At 45.7% G+C, this 17,472-nt stretch overlaps 2 protein-coding genes across 2 annotated transcripts; both read left to right on the top strand.

Annotated features, from left to right (window-relative positions):
* The first annotated feature begins 2 nt into the window (after positions 1 to 2).
* NDUFS3 (NADH:ubiquinone oxidoreductase core subunit S3) lies at positions 3 to 5,513 on the top strand. The gene is made up of 7 exons (XM_055716529.1): positions 3 to 101; positions 225 to 287; positions 1,198 to 1,295; positions 1,561 to 1,710; positions 3,498 to 3,623; positions 3,919 to 4,038; positions 5,266 to 5,513. The coding sequence occupies exons 1-7, from the start codon at positions 56 to 58 to the stop codon at positions 5,431 to 5,433; spliced, it is 771 nt and encodes a 256-aa protein (XP_055572504.1). The 5' UTR covers positions 3 to 55; the 3' UTR covers positions 5,434 to 5,513.
* A 4,411-nt stretch (positions 5,514 to 9,924) lies between these two features.
* On the top strand, positions 9,925 to 16,112 carry FAM180B (family with sequence similarity 180 member B). Its single transcript, XM_027816285.2, has 3 exons — positions 9,925 to 11,571; positions 14,054 to 14,133; positions 14,735 to 16,112. The coding sequence occupies exons 1-3, from the start codon at positions 11,379 to 11,381 to the stop codon at positions 15,179 to 15,181; spliced, it is 720 nt and encodes a 239-aa protein (XP_027672086.1). The 5' UTR covers positions 9,925 to 11,378; the 3' UTR covers positions 15,182 to 16,112.
* The last annotated feature ends 1,360 nt before the right edge of the window (positions 16,113 to 17,472 follow it).

Here is a 17,472-nt window from a genome sequence, read left to right on the forward strand (position 1 = left end):
CGGCGGCGGCGTTTTCCGGTTCCGGTGCGTGCCCTTGCCCGGTGTCAGGGCGGGGATGCTGGCGGCGGCGGCGCGGCGGCTGGCGCGGGCGGCGCTGCGAGGTGAGGGCCGCCGCCCGTCCCGCGGGGGCTGCGGGGCTCGGCCGGCTCGTGGCCGCGGGCGGGCCGGGCCGGGCCGGGCAGTTGGCGGGGGCGGCCGGTGAGACGTGTCCGTTTCTCCCGCAGCTGGCGTGGGCCCAGCGACGGCGCAGGCCCGGCTGACGGGGAGCTCCGCCGCGGAGACTCGCCGTAAGTGAGCGGGGCCGGCGGGGGAGCGGGGCGGGGGGCGGGCGGCTGGGGCGGGGGGTTCGCGGGCGGCGGGGGCCGAGCGGGCGGCCCTGTCAGCACCGGTCCTCAGGGCAGCGGGCTGCGCCGGGGCGGTTCCGGGGGGCGCAGCCGCCCGCGGGAACGGCTGGGGCCTGTCACGCCTGAACCGGAGCGTGGCACAGAAAACGGCGCTGCTGGTACCGGTGCTTGCTCTGGGTTCCCGTCTGCGTCCTTCGGGCGGGCCTGGCGGCGTATGCTGCGAGAAGTTGTGCCTGGGCGGCAGCTTCGTAGCCCCTCACTGCCCTGAGCCTTGAGGTGTTTGTAATCGTAACAGAAATAACCCCCCCAAACCAGAAAGGCAATGGGAGATCCTAGGGTGTTTTCATTAGGAGGGGGTTGCATAGATGCTGGCACGTTAAACAAAACCAGGATTATTTTGTCTAGGAAAAAACCTTTCTAGACCCAGGCTGAATGTCATGAGCAGTACCGAGGTTCAGATTATTCTGCCATCCCTGGCTCTCTCTTTTTCATCTTACTTGCTTGTCATCATTTTGTTGGACAAAAAATTCTGTCTAGCACTAATGCACACTTCTTTCCTTATCTAAGTCTCTAGTTCCACGTTCTGTGTACCACAACACGTGTCTGTTGATATAGTCTAATCTCTATTACAGTGTCCTATGTACTCCGCTGTACATACATGTTGTGTGTAGCTTCAGATTTACCATAAATAAACTTTGCAGGTTACGTGAACCTGCCCGGCTTCTGCCGGAGCTACTGAGAGACAGCTAGACTGGTTAAAGGGATTTTTTAAGGTAGGGATGTGACTTACTATTCTTTCTGTAGCTTTCTGTACTCTCTGCCATAATCTTGGAAACTCTATTTTTCTCTTTAGCTACTGTCAGACCAAAAAATGAGGTAGAACAGAAGCAACTATGTGCTTTTGGGGAGTACGTGGCTGAGATTCTGCCCAAGTACATCCAGCAAGTACAGGTAGGTACTGTACAAGAAATTGTTCTTGTGGGAGGGACAGGACCCAGTGAACATACTACTGTTTGTTAGCTGTTTTCAGAAGTTCTGGGGAAGAAAGATTGTCAGAATTACATGAAAATTACTGCTATTATTAAGCCCTTTTATCTGATGTCATTATGTGTCTGCTGTACCATATACTATCTTTGTCTGGGTGTTCTGCTGGATTCAGCATAACTTCCAGTCCCGTTGGTGTTTGTACTCATGCCCTTTCCGCTATTTCCATTAGGTGACCTGTTTCAATGAGCTGGAACTTTTGATCCATCCAGATGGGATCATTCCAGTTCTGACCTTCCTTCGAGATCACACTAATGCCCAATTCAAATCCTTGGCTGACTTGACTGCTGTTGATGTCCCATCTCGGCAATACCGCTTTGAGGTAAGAACTGCTTATAGGTGCAGGACTTGGAGAGTTTCAGAAGTGCTGATGGTTATAGGTGCTGTGGCAGCTCTGACCACGTTTTTTTGTTTTCTGACAGTGAACAGAAAACTCACTCTGAAATGCTGGGTTTTATTTAAACTGTTGATCTTGGAAGCAGTAGCAGAACTGATACTGCATGGATTCTTACCCTGTCTTTCCTTTTGTGCTCTGCTGAAAGTCTCTTTCTTTTTTTGGTTTTTTGTTTTTGTTTTGTTTTGCCAGAGTGTCTAGAAAGTCCTTTCTGGCCAGATGTGAATCAGTGCTCTTCCTTTTTCTGCTTAGCCCTGTCAGCCTCTGTTGACACAACTGATCATGTTTTTCTTTTTAAGTCCCATCAGTTGTCTTAACAATTTTCCTCTTCTAAAAAAATAAAACAAAAAACTATTTCATTGTTTTAAAAACATTCCCTGACAGTCAAGACCAAATAGGAGATGAGGCAGATTTTCAGAAAGCTCTCAGAAGATTTTGGGTGCTGAACTTCCACTTTCAGTGAGTATTGGAGATTTGATTCCCACAGGTGCTTTTAAATATCTCACCGTATAGCTTTTCATAGCTGCAGGAAAATTGCAGCTGCAAATAGAAAATGAAAAGATATGTCTTTGGGGAAACTACAGGCTTAGCGTATTTTCTCACCTGCTATTAGAAAGCTTTGTTCACAGAATTGTTGCAAAGGTGTTATTTAGTTTGACTTAGGAAGATCTGTAAAAGACAGTGGCAGAAAATACCTAGGGCTTGCACGCTGTTGGAGGCTGACTATGGTTTAGGGAGCCGTACGGATGAAGAGATGTATGTCTTCGTTTCCCTTCCCTTGTCCAATCTGGGCAGACTGTCTTTTGGGCAAGAGAAGTGAATTGGTAGATTTTTAGTTCCCAGCAGGTGACAAGGATAATGAAAAATAGCTGATTTATTTTCAGTTTTGGTTTATCTTTTGGTATTAAATCACTTACCAACACCTGCCAGAAAGCATGGGGTGGCAGTTTTGCCTTATCTATATTAGCTGATCGGATGTCTGTTGTTTTCAAATATAGCTCCTTGCTTTGCTAATAATGGCTTTGACTTTTCTGTGAAAAATCAAGGTACTAGATTCATAGGGATAATGGAAATATAGACCTTAATGAATTCACCTTTTTCAGCCATCTTCACAAAGGCAGTATTAAACAAGGCTACACAATTTCTTACAAATGTTTGGGGGGTTTTTTTGTCAGTCTGCTTGTGGTAAGTATTCCTGCCTCGAGAGGTTCTAGTAATTCTCATAAGCAGCCTTTTTATGAGTACCTCACCACCAGAAGAGTTAGAAATTTTCCCTGGTATCCAACTTCTTTGCTGAAAATTAAGTGTATTTCTTCTTAGCTTTCTCCCACCACATGCTGAGAGTAATTGATAGCCATTTTCTTTGTGACATACTATTGAAAGACTATTGTCAAGTGTCTCCATCCTTTCAGTATTCTCTTTTTTTAAATTCAGTATCTTTCTTTACTTCAGCTCTTCTTCATCAGTCAAGCTTTCTAAATCTGGCATCATTTTTGTTACGCTTTGAAGGACCAAAGTGATAAGCTACTGGAACCTCAGTTGTCATAGTGTCTTTTAGTGCCCAGCTCTGAAGAGCTGAATGCGATTCTGCTAATAAAGAGCATTCAAAGTAGTCTTTGAAATAGTCTTTGCGTGCCTTTGCTTAGCCAGTGCTGTACTGCAAAGAGATCCATAAATGCCATACATGACCAATGCTGCCTTTTATTCTGCTTCAGATTGTGTACAATCTCCTGTCTCTGCGGTTCAACAGTCGTATCCGTGTGAAGACATACACTGATGAGCTGACACCTGTTGACTCAGCAGTGTCTGTGCACAAGGCAGCAAACTGGTATGAAAGAGAGGTGAGTGCTAGTGTCTTTGGGAGCAGTCTCTGTGGGGAGGGGCTGTTATTTCCTGGTTAAACTGATACCCAGGGCCCTGAGGAAGAAGGAGAGGTGTTTCCTTGGCTGCCTTTTCACAGTAGTAGATAAAAGGGTGTTTCATTTGCTTTTGAATGAGTTCCTGCATCAGTTTCACTGGCACTGCAGAAGGCCAGGCATGTAACTGAAATTTTATGGACATATTTGTGGAATAATATGGAAGGGTTGGTTGGTTGTTTTTTTTCTAATCCAACTCTCTTGGCTCCCTTTCATTTAGGTCTGGGACATGTATGGTGTTTTCTTTGCCAACCACCCTGATCTAAGACGAATCCTCACAGACTATGGGTTTGAGGGCCATCCTTTCCGGAAGGACTTTCCACTGTCTGGTTATGTGGAGGTAGGAGATACACTCATGTTTAGTTATCATATCTCTCCAGTACTCCTATCTGAGTCTTGGTACAGAGATGTGACTGCTTTACAATTCTTTGAAAGGCACTAAGGGTGTTTCACTTGTCTGTGTTCCAGAGGAGTTATATAGATCTCCTGCATAGAAATTTGAGGTCATCACAAATACCATCCATAGCAAGGCAGCCTAAGGCCAGAGACATTGAACAAACTTCACGTGCTGTGTACCAAAGATACCTGTCAGGCAGAGAAGGTGCTTGTAGCATGTCTTCCGGAAGTGTAAACTTTCCACTGCAGAAGTGGAGATTCCCAGAGGAATAAAGGACTGAACTGACCTTAATACAGCTGGAACTCCACCGTGTTGAGTTTTTGTAGGCCTAGATTATAAAATTCTAGTTGAACTGACTTTTGCCATTTATCAAATATTTACCTCTGTATGTCAAACCACAAGTGAAATGAGTGTGTTTGGTATCTGTTGAGTTTCAAATGACCACCTTGCAGAAGCAGTCATATTTGGTGCAGTTCTAAGACTGAATTGAGTCTCAGGAGAAAACAGTGAGGTTCTGCAAACAACCGAGTGTTTTAAGAAAAATGGAAATAACAGCAAATCCTGCAAGTGAGTACCAGGCAGCATCTCCTGAGCTGTGGTTTGGAGACCTGGACTGGCATGGTGAGGATAAAGCAAGCCATTCAGAAGTGTCTGGTACTCACCTGCATTTCACCCTAGTTGTCTTTTTGTCCTGAGTTTTGAGTGTTTAAGCTAAGAAGCACAACTAAAACCAAACAAACTGCCATATAAAGACAATTCATAAGAGTAGGCCCCAGCTCTGCTAGGTGGACAGGACACCTTATTTCAGTGACTCGGGAGAAATTCCTTTGTCATATGATGAACTAAATGCGTAATTCCATGTGGACTTCACGTGGACTGTAGGCTGGCACTTCTAATTCAGGGTGGTTAGTCAGGACACCTGAAGTACATGGTAGCAAAGAGGAGGGTTTTCCTGGGGTGTCTAGAGCTCTTGGTGGCACATGGTAGGCTCTTGTTTAATAATGAGGAGAACTGAAGCTGTGGCAGAGGGCTGTGGCCTATCCGTGGCATAAGAAGTAGGATTGCCTGTACCAGGTGGCAGTCTGGGTTGTCACTGTGTACAGCTAATAGCAGAGAAGCTGTGGGGGCTGTATTGAAAATGACTGGTCTGTGTCCTTTGTGCTGTTCTAGGTGCGGTATGATGATGAAGTGAAACGGGTAGTGGCAGAGCCTGTGGAGCTGTCTCAGGAGTTTCGCAAGTTTGATCTGAATAGTCCTTGGGAGGCATTTCCTGCCTATCGGGCAGCTCCAGAACACCTGAAAATAGAAGCAGGAACCAAGAAAGAGGATGCAAAATAGCAGCAGAAGGAAAGGAGATGCACTGCACCATCCTTTCTGTTCTAACATAGTATTTATAATAATAAAAATCGTTAAGAAAATCTTGCCTGTGATCACTTGAGTAATGTTGTTTTACAACTAGATGAAAAGCGTAGAGTGCGGGATACTAATTTATAATCCTGATAATCTAACTGGTAGATGTTTTTCTGCTGCTTTGAGTTGTAAGACACTGGATTTGAAGTTTTGGTTTGCAAACCAAATGGAATCCAGGCATTCCCTTTGGCTGAGATGCCTTATATACACTGCTTCCTATGGCTGTCCTGCAGATAAATCATCACTAGGAGACTGTACTGAGGCAGCTGTGTGGCTTAAGCAGTGGGACAGCAATATCTTAGCTCCAAGATGGGCATTTGGAAGACCGTAATAATACAGCAAACAGGCAAGGCTTTTGTAGGTGGTTCTAATACAGTCGTTACTAGGACAACACAAGAGGTACCTGCATCCAGACCAAAACAATTGTGGAAATCACTGCATTGATTCCTTGGGAATTAGGTCAGTGCCTGTTCTCTTGGCAGAAGGAGTTGCAGGTAACCTCTCACGTGCCATTGCTTCATGCTGAATTTTTCTTCACAATCAAGCAGTCATTAGTTTCTTGGGCGTCTTCAGATTGTGCTTTTTCCTGCAGTCAAAAATACCTCCCCTTGTCCCATGGACAAGTGTCTATGCCTTTTTCTCAGTATTCCAGTTACTTTGAGCTGTATGAGATAATAGCATTACCGCTATCTTTGCTGTTGTGGAAAAATCTCGGCTTGCTCCAAAAAAGCTAGAAAATTACTGTAGTTTTGGTCCACCCATCACCTGTGTGAATGGGATTACATTACAGCAGTCAGCAATTAATAATGTCCCTTGTTAGTAGTCCAAAAAATGCATAACGCAGTTCTGCATCAGAAAGCTGACTGACCTCATTAAGATCTGAAAACTATTGTATAAGGAATTTCATAAAATAATTCACAAGGTGTTCGTAGAGTTTCCCTGAGTCACTACTTAAGCTTTTAAATGTTAAAAGCACTAATTAGAAAAAGGGTTTGGGGGTGGTTAGAGTATGGGATGGAGGAAGGGATAGGACAATACTGAATTCAATCAAGAAAAAAAAAGGGACAAGTACTTGTGACTAGAATGTGATCTGTTTTCAAAAATAAAGAGCTGAACTGTGTGGTAAGAATCAGGTTTCATGTTTGTTTGTTTCTACCCCAGCCTTGTAAGCATGGGCTTAATTTTTTTGTTTGTTTGTTTCAGGCTGCTATGGCCTTTGGTGTCTGGGATGTGACTCAGAACAGTGTTCTTTAGATAAAATTAATAGTATTTGCCACTCATCTGAAAAGTTAAAGCTTTTTATGGGAAAGAGGAAAAAGAAGGGAACACAAATAGCAGAAGTTTGTGTTTTTTTACAATGCTTAGCTGCGCTTCAGATCTGCCATCAGTCGAGCTGATTCAATAGGAAATGCGCCTTTGGTCCTTCCTACAACATGTTTCACAGCTGGTTCTGTTTTCTGTTGCAGTGGCTCTTTCTGCATGCCAGTGCCTATTGCACAAGACAGAAAAGTTCCTGGCACAACTTCTGTTACTGTGAAAATTCTTTGTAAAGCACATTCCCCTTCCTACTGCTCCCCCCCCCCCCCCCCCCGTCCCGGGCTGTGTTATCCCTCCCCCACCCCAGGTTGCTTGAGTCATTGTGCCAAGTCTCCTCGTCTATGTATCGTTAAAAAACATGTATTTCCCAGTATGGTAAGTCAGAAGACTGATGGTAGCAGGAACAGAGGGAAAACTGCCATTTGAACATAATGTTTGTGCAGAGGGAGGATTTGATTGACGTGACATCAAGAAATGTTAGACACAATGGCCTGTCAAGTTAAACAACATGCAAGGTTTGCTAAAGAATGTGTGTACTAGAAAAGTAGCCAGCCTGGTGGGGACAGGCATTGGCTCCAGCAAGTCTTTAATACAGGACAAGAAAAAATGGCCTCAAGTTGTGCCGCGGGAGGTTAAGATTGGATAGTAGGGAACATTTTTTCACTGAAGGGTGGTCAAACCTTGGAACAGGCTGCCCAGGGAGGTGGTGGAATCACCATCCCTGGAAGTGTTCAAAAACCTTGAAATTATGGTGCTTTGGAACATGGTTTAGTGGTGGACTTGGCAGTCCTGGGTTAGTGATTGCACTTGATGATCTTAAAGGTCTTTTCCAACCTAAACAATTCTATGATTCTATTGTGTAGAATAGTTGCTAATGGACCTAAATCTCTTCTCATTAGAGAAGCCTGGGAGGATACGAAGAGCGCCATTTACTCCCCCAAATGCATTATGCCCAGGCACAAGCGGTTACACAGCCTCACAAAGTTGGCACGCTGCCAATGCTGGCACGCTGCCTCCTCCACGGCTCCTGAGCTCCAGGGCCTGTTCCTGCCTATAGAGCCTGTGTGCTCTGGGATCCTTGTGGCTGCTGGGCACTTGTTTCGTGCTGGGCAAGGCAGTAGTCAGCTTGGTCAAGCACAAAGCTGTCTTCCAGATCCTCTGTCCCTGCCCAGTCCATACTGGCTCATTTGCCTGGGTTGGATTTCCCAACTGTAGGAGGATGTTGGATGAGATGCAAGTCAGATGTAGCTGACTTACAGACACACTATTCAGAAGAGAGATTTTCTAGTACTGTGGAGACAAGGAGAATTTTAGGTGATGACTCACAGTCACCATGTTGAGCTTCCCCAGTTGAGTAGGTTTTGCTGGTGTTTTCCAGAACAGGCATTTCTCCCTACAGCCAGGCAAGCCAACTCTCCTCCCTGAGAGGAGAGGGTACCCACCTGCATCATGACCGCACAGCCTGCGTAGACCCTTATAATTATCTCCAACCAAAATCCAGATGGGGATTTCAGCTGGGCCTTGCACTCCCGCAGAACAGAGCTTATGGGACTACTGGGGGACAGGCTGGGTCACAGTACACCCCATATCACCCACCACACTGCATCCCGTGACATCTTCTCCAAGTCGTGTGAGGTCTGGGGAGTGTGGGGGTGTGTGCCCTTTTGTGAAGCAGGTGCAGCGGGATGGGGCCCTCCCTGTCACTGTTACACAACCCATTCCTCCTTCAAGCAGTGGATGCCACTCACAAACTGGAGGGAAAAAAAAAAAAAAAAGACAAGGAAAGCATTTGTGTAAGGACCAGCAGCACCATACCTGGAAAATGCCAGTATAACAGTGGAGGTCCCATCTGGTTATTATGGTCAGTGCTTCACTCCTACTTCGCACAAGGTTTTCTTCCTTCTTCCCCTCCAGTGACTCAAACCTCACCTTCCCTGGGAGCCTTGTATGTCCTTCTTCCTTCCCCTGTTTCCTCAACCACCTTCTTCTCCTCATCTTGCTCCCCTGAGTACCTGCCAGACAGACCCAGGCTAGGGACTGTGGTCTCCCCATGCTGTGGGCGAGATGTTTGAAGCAAGACATTTCTCCACTTCTATAGAATTTGCCTTTCCTGAAGACACTGCCTACCTCCCTGCAGTCCCACTTCAAAGAAACCTCCCTCCCAAGGAGATTGTTTGGGTGCTCTATTAAGCACACCTTGTGCCTCAACCAGCATCCAACCAGGTCCTGCAGCTTTTGATGGCTCGTATCTTGTTCCCCTTCCCCATCTTCCTTCTTCAAGCAGTCATGGTGGAAAGGATGAAACCAGTCAAGGTGCCCCTGAAGAAACCTGGCATGATGTGATGTTTTGAAACCACTCCTGCAACAGATGGCCTGACCAGAGGGAATGCAGAGGGACAGGGCTGTGCATACTCAGCTGTGAATACCTGGCAAGGACAAAATCCCTCAGGAGGAACAGGTGCACTGCCAACTTTGCAATTGTACATGTGGGGACTATGTGCAGCTGCCTGAAACTCAGGCTTGTTTCTGTGCACTGTATAACTACTGTGGCTTTACAAACAACTAAGGCATTTGTTTATCACTCTGCAGCTGCCTTTCTGTGCAGGGTTGTAAGGCAATTCTACAAAAACCCCCAAGCTCAAGGCAGTATCTACTACTGATGCTTGACCCTCACCTGCCACTGTTATCTGTCACCTAAGCACAGCCCCTGAGCCTCCTCTCTTCTCCCTCCCACCAGCATGGGTAGGTTCCTCTAGACACTTCACAGAGTCATAGAATCGACCTTTAAGATCATCAAGTCCAACCACTAACACCACTAAACCCTGTCCCTAAATGCCACATCTATGCATTTTTTAAACACTTTCAGGGATGGCGATTCCACCACCTCCCTGGGCAGCCTGTTCCAATGTTTGACCACCCTTTCAGTGAAGAAATGTTTCCTAATATTTGATCTAAATCTCCCCTGGCATAACCTGAGGCTGGTTCCTTTTGTCCTGTTGCTTGTTATCTGGGAGAAGAGACCTACCCCAACAGCTGCAAGCTGTTCTTGGGAGATTTTCCTGTTGATAAAATCATGTATGGCCTTCACAGGTGTTGGCCAAAATCCTGGACTCCTTATGTCACGTGCTGCACGCTTAAGGGAGGATGTTTCATGGCGCATGAGACGCAGGACTTTTTTTGCATAGTAACAAAGACAAAGTCATGCATACGCTGTGGATCGTAAGGAACTCTGGCACAAAACAGAAGGCACATGAATCTCCCTGCACAGATGGGGCATCAGCATCTGCTTCAAGTAGCATGTGATTCACAGTTTAATAACAGATACCTCGTCCCAGAAGAGAGGGATGCAACTAAAGCATAAGCCGCAGAAAATAATAAGAACTGGAAGAAGTGACTTGAAGATAGCCAAGGCTATGACAGAAACACAGGTCTTATTTCGATGCAGACTGAGGGTAAGAACAGCTCTGGATATTGAGGGCCCCTCCTCCCCTGTCAAATCTGGGACTCTTCCACTGCATGCTGCTTTTCTTCATAGCTGCTGTGAGCCCATGTATTGCCAGGTACAGCTACAGGTCCTGGAAGTTTCAGAAGATGTGCTACTTCACACGCTGACACCTTATGAAGTGGAACACCATCCCTAACCTCAGTAAATTATCTGATGACAGCAGCCACTACAGACAGCCTGTAAGTTGCTGAGAAAGGTATGCTTTTCAGCTCAGCTGCCTCTTCTCTAGGCAGACTTCTTTCCCCCTTTAACCTGGGGGAGAGGGTATTATTTATACATATTATTACCTACTTATATAACCCTGGCATCCCAGAACGTGTTGCAGAACCCAGGACTACTTGTGCCATACAGTGTGGAAATACAGAACAGCTTGACTGGGGTTTGGGCACTAACAAAAGTGCAAAGATGTGTTGAGAACACAGATCTGCTGCGAAGGTAACCTGACCAAGTTTTGTCTGTGTAATTCATATCTAAAGCAGACCGTGCTCATCATAACCCAGAGTCTTGTCACAGGAGAGGACAACGAAGTGCTAAAGTCTGGCTGACTCTGATAACTGCTGTTTGCTAGGTTAGTATGCTGAGTTACCCCTTTGGGAGGTTTAATACAGAACTAATAAGTGACACTTCTTCTGCCTGCTTGTGTGTTTTGGCTGCCCTTCCATGGATCTGCACAGACTGCCGGCCTTGTCTGTGATGTTTCAGGATTGCTTGCAGATTTTCAAACTCAGGAAAAAGGAAAACTGAAAATGAAGCCAAGGAGCCGAGCAGAAGTGTCACGGAGATGTGACAGAGGCACTGTGCAATGGTGGGAGGGACCAGGAGGTCCTCTCTTCTTCAGAGGCAATCGTGTAGCAAAATTTTTTTGCAACTAATAGCTTCCTATAATACATTGCAATGGGAAATGAGCCTCTGGAAAAGAAGCTTAAACAAATCTGCCAAAAACTTCACAACAAAGTCTTCCAAGTTTCCAAAATATGATGGAAAATATCCTTTGGGGTCAGCAAGCTGAACTGCAAGCCCTTCCCAGGACTGCAACCATAAACACGGAAAGATGGATTCGTTCCAACAGAGGCTGCTGGGACCAGAAGCAGCGAGGGAAGGCGCCACAGCAAACCGCTCTCGCTCCACAGACGGCACTGCCCACGGCGGGGTGGCAGCCGCTGCAGGGCAGGGTGCTATGGCCCAGGTGCAGCTCAACACCTGGCTGATCCTGTGCGTGTTTGCTGGATCCCCGAGGCTGACAGGTAGGAAGGGCACCTGCTAGGCAGGTGGCTTCTTGGCTTGGCAAACTCTTCGTGTGATGCCAGTGGTGCAATGCTTTGCCTGCTTCTTCAAGGGTGGTCAAACACTTCAGCTGGCTGTGCCGAGATCGGAGAGAGCTGGAGTCCCAGCTGGGGGTGTTCACTGGGGGAGGTACTCGTAGCTACTTGCATGATGAAGACCTGCTATTGTTTTTGGTGGCAGGGGGAGGGTTTTCTGAGGTGTCTGCTGAAAAGTTCTGCTCCTGCAATAATGTTTATGGGTTTTTTAGATGTTTTTTTGGGGGGAAAAACCCTCTGTTAAATGATAAAGTAAGTAAGGGACCATTTTCCCACCTCCAGAGGATATTTATATTATTATTTCAATACATTAGTTGTTATACTTTGTTTAATTTTTGTTTTACTCAAAAAAATCTAATACTGCACATATTTATGAGACAGTTACTAATAACAGCAGTTTGGTGCTGTCCTGGGTTCAGCTGGGATAGAGTTAATTTTCTTCCTAGTAGCTGGTACTGCTGTGTTTTGGATTTAGTATGAGAACAATGTTGATAGCACACTGATGTTTTAGTTGTTGCTAAGTAGTGCTCACCCTAAGTAAAGCGCTTTTCAGTTTCCCATGCTCTGCCAGTGAGGAGGTGCACAAGAAGCTGGGAGGGAGCAGAGCCAGGACAGCTGACCCAAACTAGCCAAAAGGGTGTTCCATACCACAGAACATCATGCTCAGTGTATAAACTGGGGGGGGGGGGGGGCGCTGGCTGGGAGGGGCTGATCGCTGCTTGGGGACTGGCTGGGCATCTGTCAGTGTGGGGTGAGCAATTCTATTGTGCATCACTTGTTTTTCTAGGGGTTTTTATTTCTCTCTCTCTTTTTCCTGTCTCCATTTTCATTACATCATCATCACCATCATCATTATTATTATTATTGTACTTTATTTTATTTCAGTTATTAAATTTTTCTTACCTTAACCCATGGGTTTGGCCTTCTTTACAATTCTCCTCCCCATCCCACTGGGGACAGGGAGGGAGCGAATGGCTGCGTGATACTTAGTTGCTGGCTGGTATTAAACCGTAACAGGTGGCTGTTCACTAAATTCACTGACTTTGCAACCAACCAGACATCTCTCATCAGAGACCTGTGCACCTAGCTATCAGTTAACAGAGAGAAGACCAGCAAACAAATTGTCAAATGACACGTATTTTTTACATGATCTAAAAGCCTCCTGGCACATCCATGGAGCAGTAGGAAAGAGCAGCTACATCCCTGCTCACATTCCAAAGCCACAGCTGGCTTGGATCAGGGAGCCTGCAGCTGTGCAGAGGAACAAACCCCTGAAGCCTGGGGGGTGGCAGTGAATTTCTTCAGGCAGCTTGTGCATCTCCCTGAAAAGCTTCAATCAAGAATGGAAAGCTGGAAGCTGGATTTGGTAGTAGTCATCACACACATACAGTATTAAATAATATTTCTACTTTTTATAAGCACCTACTGACCTTAGCTCTGGAGTGCTCAACATAAATTGTCCCACTTTTTTATATGAAAAAGTCTTTATCCATATAAAAATTTAAAATAATAATAAAAAAGAAGGTCTGGGAGCTTACTATTTTATATGAGCTTTTTCCATTTCATGTTTCTTGAACTGAAGGATCAGTCTGTAAAAGGTAGAAGAGGGTCTTGGCTACATGACTGCCCTGATCAACACAGGGAAGGGAGGGGGTGCAGCCTCCCGCTTACAGTCCTGGACTGAGGCTACTTGTGTCTCCTTTCCCACAAAGTAAAAATAATAATAAAGGCAAAATAAACGCAGGAAGTTAAAGCACTAGAAGCATTAGTGAATGAAAAATGAAGAATTCTTAGTAGTAATGTGACTCACATTAATTAACTTCCATTCCTCTGGCCTTGTATCCATTTTTCCCAGTTTTAATAATGTTGGGTGACCCAGTAAGGGGTTAGCTGGACATGAGCCAGGATAGATCCAACCAGGTTTCTTTTACCCTCACATTCTCTCTCTGCCAGTGGCAGGTGCTCAGGAAAGAAGTATAAAACCACACTAAGCATCAGGTTATGTGTCCACCAGCAGGTTGAGGAGCCTCCCAGCACGCTGCCTCCGTTAGGCAGTGTCACCTTCTCCAGCAAAGCCTGCAAGCAACCAAAACCCATCTGTTCAAAACTCACCCATACTCAGCGTGAGGGGCTTCCTCGCTGCCTGTCAAAGCCAGTGTCTTTGCTGCTGTAGGCTTTAGCTCTGTTGGCAGGACAAAGGGCCTTCATACCCAAAACTTATGCTTGACACCCTTAAAACCTCTTCTGCTTCTCTTAAAAAGCTTGTTTTGCTCATCAAAATCCCATGGTCAGCACCTGTCATGTTTGGCAAGCTATGAGTGGCAGCTCAGAAATATTGAAGACATTAATGACAACCAAAGCAAGTGTCATGGTCTTGTGCTACCAAACTCTACCTGATGTCTTCCAGATGAACATCCTCACAGCAGGAATGATGCCGGCACCAACACACCCCGTCACAGCCCAGAAGATGCTGACGTCATGTTAGAGGTCTCCTAGGTGTTGGGGGGCCCATGGGCCAAGACACTGTTAGTGTCCACACTCCCACCTGCCTGCACGTGAAAACTCACATGTTCTGCTAGTTCTCATCCCTGCTGGATTTTGGGAGTGCCTGGAGAATGCCTCGGCAATGCCCTAACTGCATTTGTGCTCCCTCCCATTGTGGGGTGCAGCTGAAGGGGGCTCTGACCCCCTCCATGGCACCTCATGCTTCTGGGGTGGGACAAGGAACCATCCCCGCTGGGCTAGGTGACTCCGGCACCAAGTGGCCAAGCCCCCCACCCAAGGCCACCATGCTGGGGAGCTGCTGCAGGCAGGACTGTGGCGGGAGAGGCAGGGTGGGAGGCGAGAGCTGGATGGGTCCCACGGGGAAACCGATATGTGGGGCCGGTCACAAAAGGGGAAGGGGTGTGGGGCTGGCAGAAGAAGGCATGGAGTGGGACTAGGCGGGCCATGGGCAGCGAGTCAGGGAGCAGCCGCCTCCCAGTCCGGCCAGCGATTTGGCAGCATTGCAGATGGCCTTACAGCTCTGTTAAAACTGGCGGAGCGTTTGTGCTGGGCTTCCCATGCACATGCTCCTCTTCTCTTCCAGATGCTCTGGAGAGGGCTGGATATTCAGACTGACGGGACAATCCAGCTGCAGGATGAAGAGCTGGCCTCCCTGCGCCCAACACGGCGATTCATGCAGATTTTAGAGGATGAAGTGCCCAAAACACCGACAGAGATTGAGCAGCATCTGAGATATTATTCACTGACTGACACCCCCTTGCCCCTAACAGAGTTTGACCGTCTCCTTTTCACCAGCATTTACTGTGCCTATCAGGTTCGCTCCATGCAGGGTCTGGATAAAAATCTCTGGATTAGTTTTTTCTCTCAGCTGGTTGATGAAATCTTTCGTGATCTGTGCAAGGGGCTCTGCCCTGCAAATACCACCCTTCTCCTGGCTTCCTGGCCTTGGAAGGAGAAGCCTGCACATTTAGCATCCCTGAAACATTTCTATCATTCTAATCTGGCCAGGACCAAGAGAGACACTTACTAAGGGAAACTACTGTAGGAAAGGACACACCTGACTTCAGCTGCACCCTTGGTTATTTTGAATGCTTTGTACCAATTTGTAATTTGTACAAATACACCACACCTTTTTTGTCCTGCTTTCTGCATTGCACTGGCAACCCTCTAAGGATTTACACACAAGCTTTTATTTTTAAATTAAATAGGGCAAAACTATAAAGTGCATTTCACCCTTTCCTGGTTTTTTTTTTTTTTTTTCCTTTCTTTTTTCTTCTGTTTCTTTATTGCTTTTTAAGTGGACTGTGCTGAAGGGGGCAGTGTTACTTAGATGTGTTATCTCTCCTGATCACTGATGCTTACTGGGGAGATGACCTGGCAGGTTTTTTCAGGATGTTACACTGGTGTCCTAGCTGACTTAATTTCAGATGATTCAGTTCAGCCTCCTATATTCCCCCTGTGGTTTCAGCCAAATACAGTATCTTTTCTCCTCTCCAGTAACCAGCTAAGCAGATTTGGTTGTGGTTCATGATATAGCTCACATATTTAATTTCAGCTTTCTGCTTATGTAGCATCACATTTTGAGTCCATAGTAAGTAATTTCCCATGTCATGTATTAATTTTTCTTTAGAAAGCAACCTGAAAATGTATGTATTCCATGAAGCTTTCTAGTATTTGCATATCATGTGTACACATGTACGCTGCTTTGTGCCAGTTATCAGTTTGAAGTATACTTCCTTAAACCTCATTTAAATTCCTAAGGATTGTGACCTAGTTATTTCTTCAGCAGATTTTACCTCTTCTATGAAGTTTTTTTGTACAGCTATGGCACTTTACAAGCCAAACATAATAAGTACACAATCGCTATCCTCAAAATAAAAAATGCAGTTGTTTTATAGAAAGAGATCATTAACCTTTCTGTCTTACACATTGCAGTGTGGAATTAAATGAATGTAATTATCTACTTGGGAAGGTTTTGATTTTTTTTTTTCCTCATTTCTACTAGGTTTCCTGCTGCCATTATAGGTACATTCATTTTGAACATATATTGCATGCACCTAGATGATGGGAACAAGAATTCCCTTTCTATCAATATACTCCTAATTTTCCATGCTCAACAAAGGAGGCACGTGTGACATTCAAAGTGGGAACTGCTAGCTTTTGACCTAGTTAATCTTTTCCCAAGCTGTTGTTGCCCAACAGATGGAGAGAAGGGCTGGTGAGGCAGGAATAATAAGCCTGGAAGCAAGACGCCACAGAGAATGGTTTTAGAGGTCAGGTTAGGGCTATGACAGGAGAAGACAGATTTATACAGTCCATAAAGCAGGTTGGTTGTTGCCTTGTTGGTTGGGTTTTTTGTTTGTGTGTTTCCCCAAGAGGTGTAGGAATTAAGATTAGTATTTCATTTGAACTGTAACTTCTAGTAAACTAGTGGCCCACTTAATGTTCTTCTATTCTTACGATGGTTTTTACATACCTCCAATCTTTACCCTTCATCCTTTTCCTAAATATGCCCCCAGTCTTTAATGTCTAGGATACATACAGCGTGGTGGAGGCAGGGAATAGCTGCAGACAAGCCCAGTTCAGGCAGAGAATATCATCAAAAAGCTGAGCTGGGGTAGCACTAGTGCATGAAAATGTTGTCTTCCTGGAGAATACAATGGTCTGAGCTATATGAATGTCTGGATAAAGGCTGAGGTGGATGGCTTGGTAACTCAGATGCAAATACACTGGTTTGAATTCAGGATTTTGTTAGGATCAGTTTAAGAGCATTGCTATCTGTTGAGCAGATTGTAAATTAAACTCAAGTGAAGCTGCAAAATTTCTTGCACACTCAAGATGATGCACTGTTGCAGTTTATCTTTTGAGAGACAAACCAGGATTCAGCTCAACTGAAACAGCACCAGTTGCACCATGATGAAGCCTCCAGCTTTCTGCTTTCCTACTATGTGCTCAGTGGATTCCGCCATCACTCCCAGCTGCCCTGAGGAACACATCAGTGTCCTCTGCAGCCACATCAGTCCCTTTACAGCAGCACTACAGCTCAGCGGAACACAGCGTGTAAGAAACCACTGGAACACAGATGCTGAAAATATCACTTAATGGTACCTTTGAACCCATTTGCACTGGGTTACTGATACAGCGTATGGCAGGTTGGCCATACCCTTGCACTCAAGCTCCAAGGAGTATTCCTGGAGAATGTAATGCCCTGCAGTCAACACTGCCATTGCATGGCACGATACTACCCACACTCATACATTATGAGCCTGCTCCTCACCCAAATATTAAGAGATTTAAAATACATTTGTAGTTCTTCTTATT

This window comes from Falco cherrug, chromosome 7, assembly GCF_023634085.1.
Source record: "Falco cherrug isolate bFalChe1 chromosome 7, bFalChe1.pri, whole genome shotgun sequence".
NCBI lineage: Eukaryota > Metazoa > Chordata > Aves > Falconiformes > Falconidae > Falco > Falco cherrug.

Coding starts and splice junctions, on each gene's coding strand:
- NDUFS3 (XM_055716529.1), top strand. CDS start 56: ATGCTGGCGGCGGCGGCGCGGCGGCTGGCGCGGGCGGCGCTGCGAG. Junction 102..224: donor GGCGCGGGCGGCGCTGCGAG/GTGAGGGCCGCC, acceptor TTTCTCCCGCAG/CTGGCGTGGGCCCAGCGACG. Junction 288..1,197: donor CTCCGCCGCGGAGACTCGCC/GTAAGTGAGCGG, acceptor TTTTCTCTTTAG/CTACTGTCAGACCAAAAAAT.
- FAM180B (XM_027816285.2), top strand. CDS start 11,379: ATGGATTCGTTCCAACAGAGGCTGCTGGGACCAGAAGCAGCGAGGGAA. Junction 11,572..14,053: donor TGGATCCCCGAGGCTGACAG/GTAGGAAGGGCA, acceptor GATGTCTTCCAG/ATGAACATCCTCACAGCAGG. Junction 14,134..14,734: donor ATGCTGACGTCATGTTAGAG/GTCTCCTAGGTG, acceptor CTTCTCTTCCAG/ATGCTCTGGAGAGGGCTGGA.